Source organism: Formica exsecta, unplaced genomic scaffold (assembly GCF_003651465.1).
Source record: "Formica exsecta isolate Colony F162 unplaced genomic scaffold, ASM365146v1 scaffold72, whole genome shotgun sequence".
Taxonomy (NCBI): Eukaryota; Metazoa; Arthropoda; class Insecta; order Hymenoptera; family Formicidae; genus Formica; species Formica exsecta.
The window spans coordinates 4,135,843-4,142,397 of NW_021853485.1; the positions used below are offsets into that span (position 1 = coordinate 4,135,843).

At 36.7% G+C, this 6,555-nt stretch overlaps 1 protein-coding gene across 3 annotated transcripts in view; it reads left to right on the forward strand.

Annotated features, from left to right (window-relative positions):
• LOC115243707 (hemicentin-2-like) overlaps window positions 1–6,555 on the forward strand; it is a 272,825-nt gene that overhangs the window by 260,098 nt on the left and 6,172 nt on the right. For 2 of the 3 annotated variants that reach the window (XM_029820886.1, XM_029820887.1), the window contains exon 12: window positions 3,637–3,978. The exons of the other annotated variant lie outside the window; for it this stretch is intronic. In XM_029820886.1, the coding sequence (XP_029676746.1) occupies window positions 3,637–3,978 (342 nt within the window). The remainder of the gene's footprint in view (window positions 1–3,636; window positions 3,979–6,555) is intronic. 3 annotated transcript variants of the gene reach the window in all.

Consider the following 6,555-nt stretch of genomic DNA (forward strand, 5'->3'; position numbering starts at 1 on the left):
TATGCGTTGGCTTTGAATCTTCGAAATATTTAGCTTTATACAAACTTTATATTTGTTATCGTCGCAAAAGCCTCGAAGCATTGCCTATAAGTAGTTCTCATATTTCATAACCACGTTATTCTTTCAATATCTCATCGACTATATAAATTATCGAGTGACTCTTGGTTCCGATCGTGCCAATGACATCGTAACAATATCGCTCGTATACTTTGCCACCGCGACGGTAAAACGACACATCGCGTCGTAAATGCACTGGGAATATAAACCGGAAAGTGGAACATATAAAGGAAGCATCGTACAGAGACGGATATTGCTTATGAATCGATCTAAATATTTTGAGCACTGCTCTCGCTACGCTGCACGGCCTTGTTGCATCGTAGAGTTCGTGTGAACATCGTTGATCCTCTCTCTCTCTCTCTCTCTCTCTATCTATCTATCTCTCTTTCTCTCTCTCGTGCAATAACATCGTAACTCGATTCCAGCGGCTTTTTGAGTGGCCGCGTGAAAATTTTGCGAGTGTATTGTGCCCATAATATACATGCATTTGTGCTGATTCGCGCGAAATCATCTAGGCAATTTGCATCGCATACTCCTTTAAACATTTCTCTCGTAAATTTTTTCATAGGATAATTCGTTAAATACAAGATCCATTTTAAAACGAGTAAACGCAACTTTTAGTTAAATATAATAATAGTGGAAATATATTTCGAAGAGAACTTTATATGAAATATAATTAAATAATAATTAAATTATAAAGTAATAACATCCTTCTCTTTCATGTAATTTGTTAATTTCCTTGTAGTTAGGAGAAGAGGATCAAATAGTATTTGCTTAAGATATTCGCTGATGATAATGGAATTAATTGTAATTAAATTAAAGATGTGAGAGGGATAAATTTTAATTAAGGAACTCAAAAGTATTTCCTCCAAAACAAACAAATGAAATCGACTAAACATTATCATAATATGATATTAACTAAAAAGATATCTCGTCAATAGCGTTTTCATCTAAACATTCCGCGTTTAAAATTTTCCATAAATATTTTGTATAAAGGCCGGAAAAGATATTATTTTAATAATATATACGTGAAATGTTTATCGTATGAAATTTTTCTTGTAAAACACATGTACACGTTTGGAGAGACCATATTTCTTTTTTTCTTTTTTTTTTTTTTTTTTTTTTGCGAGTTACGATGATATTGAATCCATTCGTTTGTCCGAAAATCCGCGACTATTTCAGCAAATGACGGTATCGTCTTTTTACTTCGATCAAAGCATTCGTATGCCATGTGATGTAAAACTGTAATCGTGTTAGAGTTTCGTGTAGAGGATTGCATCGAAATTGTGTAGCAGACATTTATAAGATGTGGATTAGAGATGCATACATCGACACACGGCACATACGGCGCATGAGATCGCTCGTCGTCAATGACCGTTTCGTACTTTCTTAAGCATTTCCATCACAATGTCGATGACGAGAAATATGCCACTCGAAATATTTACGCAAGATAATTGATAATGAGATTGCACGCATCAACACTACACGCATACTGTCTCGAGAAGGTAGATGCACTTATTTTACGGTGTGATTCTTACTCTTTAATCGAAATCTTGTAATTTTATAAATCTCTTGCTTATTCAAATTCGTTGATAAAATTATTCGTATACAATTATTTTTATTTCACAGAAATCTGTTATAAATTTAATGAAGAGATAAATAACTCTTCCAAAACATTTGTCAGCAATGTTCAATCATTATTCTACCATTTTTATTATTAATTAGTTTGATTCGAATAATTTAAACGCAAATTATATATATCTCAGCATATAAGATGGGACGCATTTTGCCAAAATAGCCTTGTACTTTTAAATTCGTTCGCGTGGCGAGAAGTCCATTCTTGGTAGTAGTTTCACGCTGCAACCCCATTAAACAAATTTCACGACCTAATTTAAGCGACGGTGCGACCCTACCGCATTCTTCTAACTAATTGCTCACGATTAACCCGCTGGCTGGCACGTAGACGGACGTTAAACGGCGTTACGCGCATTAATAATGCGCGGCTAATAGGCAGCGCGCGGTGGCTGCGGAACCCGGTCGGCGTCGTCGTCGTCGTCGTTTATCCGCTCTACTGCGGCCCGCCGTGCAGTGGATCGTGACAGGGAGGTAAACCAGACTGTAAAAGGCTTTCCGTATTTTGCGTCAGCTGACCCTCCTTTGTTACAAATCGCCGTTCCTTACGGTACGCTCGCACGATTTATATCCGATCCTATCGCCATCGTCCGAAAAAAAAAAAAAACAGGACTCGGCGATACGCGCTATTTCTGCAAAGAAGAAAAATCCGATTGTCCGACTATTACGAGGTGTTCCTTAAATGTTTGGTCGAATCTTTGCGTAATTTTTCGTTTCGATGAAATAATAATATCGCACGAAGATAGGAATTTTTTTTCTCGCGAAAAGGGAACTAAAGGTCTTATACCTTACTAATCACTTGTGTATCCTCTTTTTTAGATTTTATAGAATTCGTCAAATTTTTTTAGCGGTTTTAACATTCGGAAAAGAGACACTTTGCCCGGTATAAAAAGCTATGGACTGTGTTAAAGGACTGCACGCCGTCGAATGGCAGCTCTCGAGACGATAAAAATGACAAAAATGTGCGCACGGATCGGTTCTTCCCGCTTGATGAGTGGCAGGTATCGATTGCGTTTTGACGTTTTGCATTAAAATACGTCGGTGCGCGCAGCGTGACGAACGATTGGCACATTTCATGGGAAAATCCATCGGCGTGATCGAGCTCTCTCGAAAGAGACCGCGCATCGTCGAGCTCGTGGAAACGCGAGAACGCATTACGGTGGAATAATATTACGACTGATTAAGCTTCGTTCGGGTGCGCATATCTTGATGATCCCTCCGCAGACTCCAATCAATTACGAGTGAAACACCGAGAACCTTCGCGATCAATCGATCAGTCTTTTTCGCAAATAAATCCAATTCGAGACAATCCCCGACCAATCACAGAATTTAAGAAAAATTAATATGTCGTGAAAATAAATGTTTCACTTTCAACTGATCAAAACATTCCAATTTAATTCAATTGTTATATTTATCGATTATTTCTAGCAACTATAATAGACGATATTGTTTATTCTAAAAAAAACTACGCCTTATCTGTTTTCAAATGCTACGACGATTAGGAATTCATGAAATTTTAGAAACTTGCAAAAAAGTATTAAATTTTTTATAATAAAATGGCAAATTCTTATTCAATTCCTTCATTTCTCAGATTTATAAATCGGAACGCTTTTGTTCAAAAGACTTCGTCAATATTTCTTCAAGCACAATGTGACAGCTCGTCGATTACGCAGATTATTATTCAAAATAAATCTACTAGATATCGCTATATTAGCATCAACTGTAACACTATTTATCCAGCATACCATCACACATTAGTGATATCGAATACTAAACGCCTTAATAAGTATTCCCGTATTCATCGTATTCATCGTACATATAAATAAAACGAATCTCGATCCCGCGTCGAAATCACCCTCGGCGTCCCGGAACTACCCCACGCGCGTCCCTATGAAGGTCAGTTAGACGAAGGCTGAGGCTGGTGTGTTGTGCCACTTCCGGTAGCAGGTGAAAGACTGGCGCAACCCCCCTCGCCGGAGAATTGCACGATTCGGGAGGAGAGCCGGACAACGGTGAGGGTGAGCTGCGCCGAGAGCGAGTACTTCGACGCGAACACGGCCACCTACGTACTGCAGGTCTTCGACGCCGACACCAGGCGTCTGCTGGCATCCGCGACTAGCCTGACGCCGAGTATGCTCGAGGTGACGGATCTGCCCGCCGACAGGAGTCATTCCGGCCTCGTGCTGTCCCTCAGGATCATGACGGCGCACGCCATGAGCGACGCCACGCTCCTCCACAGTCCGCACTTTGTACCGGAGGGTAATACCCAGGAGCACCAGCGTTACCCAGGTAGGGCCCAGATACACAATGGATCTCGCTCCCCGCCCCCCGCCCCCTCCCCTCGCTCTGTACATTGTGCGTCCCGACGCGATAAGTCCCTCAATCTAAGCAATAGCAACGTTGTCGGTCGTTATGATCGAGCGAACCACAAAGATCGATATTCTCGTTAATATATTTCAAATTGTTTCGGCTAGATGAGAAATATTTCTGGAGAAGAATATTTTCGAGCGCGATCGCGAGAATCCGGAACGGATAATGATTCGTGCTCGCGACGGCTGATGTGCGTTTTCATCCGTGTTTCGTTATCGTTTGAATTTATATACGCTCGATAGTACCGCCGTTTTTCAAATCTTCTTTTTTTATAACGGAAAAAGAATATATAAATAAAATAAAAATCCGACGCATAGTAAAAAAAAAAAAATATATATATACTGATATTATATTAGGAACAGATAATCTAGAATTTTCATATTTTGTCCAAGTAGTTTACTTGTTTTAGTCTTTGCTTGTGTGATTCGTTCTTGTTATTCGTATATTAATCGTATTATCGCTTATTTTATGTTTTTATTTATTTATTTATTTTTTTATTATTTTTTTGTCTTAAACTGGCGAGATAATACTATTTGCTAAAATTTTACGTAAGATAATTATTGATCTTTATTGAGCTCGTTTTCTTCGCGTAACATTATAGAAAGAAAATCTTGAATCTTATTTTCGCAGAAGATTCACAAAACCATCCTTAAACGGGTCCTAATATCTTTATTTTTGAATAGAAAATAAATTTTGTCTTTATTAGTCAAAACGTTAATCAATATTTTTGTACATCTATATTTTGAATCAATGGAAGAATGGATGTGATGAACGTTTTATGACGGAAAAACGTATCATCCGAAATTGTGCTACGCGTAGCTGAAACAAGCTAACATTCCGCATGGCGCGACTCGTTCGCGATGAAAATGTTCAATCACTGGAAACCACCCGACGTGTCAATATTCCGGGAAATTCATCAGGAAGTATCTCAAAATTTGCATATTTGCTTTGCGCACACGTACTATAAATTTTTTTTTTTTTTTTTTTTTACCCACAACCATCGAGAGGAACTTGAACCGTCGAATTAAAGGCAATCACTTGGGAATCCCGCGATTGACTTGTAGAAATATTGTTACACTGTTCGTACGACACGGTCAGATCTGCATGCGCCAAATTTGCGTTGTCGTGAAAAGAGTGCAATTCTCTATTATGCTTTACGGTCATTGTTGTGGAAAATTTTGCTTGTTTCTTGATTAAACTAATAAATATGTATTCTGTTATAGCCTCTAAATTAGTTGCTATTGTATTTTGTTTTTTTGTATTTCAGTTTTCGCTTGCAAATTTTTCCCGCATGTGTATATGAGAGCGTATTTTTATTAATTTTCTCCTATCATATACCGTTTAAAATATAGAAAAGTAGATATACAAATCGAAATGTATTGCTCTGATGTTTTTGCATGTTAATTAATTATAATCTATTTTTTTAATATAAGATTTTAGCAAGCTGAATAAAAAAGGTATCGTCTGTTTTTGCTACGATGTCTCTCTCTCTCTCTCTCTCTCTCTCTCTCTCTCTTATTATTATGATATTATATTTAATTAAAAACATCATTTAAAAAAGCGTGATTTCTCATTCGTACTCAAATACAATAAATAACTTTGGTTGCAATACTTTTTACTACATTGTAAAAGTTATTTATATATCAAATTTTATTTAATAAATAAATTTAAAAATTTTGAAACATTATCTTCTCCATTTTTCACTTGTGTATTAATCGCGTTTAACACGTAATATAATGAAAGGATGCTGAACGTAAACGTGGCATAATATTTTTACAACGTAATAAAGACATAATATCAATCAGTTATTTCGAATTAATTATGTACTAATTAATTATTTCCTAATTTTATTACTTACTATACTTATTTTTCGTTACTACTATATAATATCCCTCTTTTTCTCTCTTGAAAATATTTTATATTATTTCCATGTATGTTTATTTCATATCTTATCCATAATAAAAGAACTAAACGAGAATGTTTATTAACTTTATCAGATATAAACTTTGTATATCATTAAACTAATAAAATTTGTATCTCAAAATACAATAAGATAGAATAAATTTCATATCGTTAAAATCTCAATATTTTCAACAAATTTTATCGTACGGAGCACTGTTATAAGCTCAAAAAGTGCCTCTTTTGTCAAGAGTATTATCATAAATACATCCAATAATCTCTCGTCTTCTTTCTTTGTTTGTTTAGTTTTCGCGATGACACTCACGGCAGATCGTTTACATAAACAGTTTGTCTCCGTTACGCTAACAAACGGTGTATTTTGTACCCGATAAACACGATGTACTCGAGCTCTTAAACGCGATTATGCTATTGTATTACACTTTCCTCGCCCGCGCTTATATATATATACAGCGATATTATAAACGACACTGTGAAGATAATACGGCGCAGATATGCTAATCGAAGGTCTCGCCGTATTCTTGGGCGGAAGTCGGGCTTACCTCGTCGCATCCTGTGAACAGTTAGCACGTACACGGA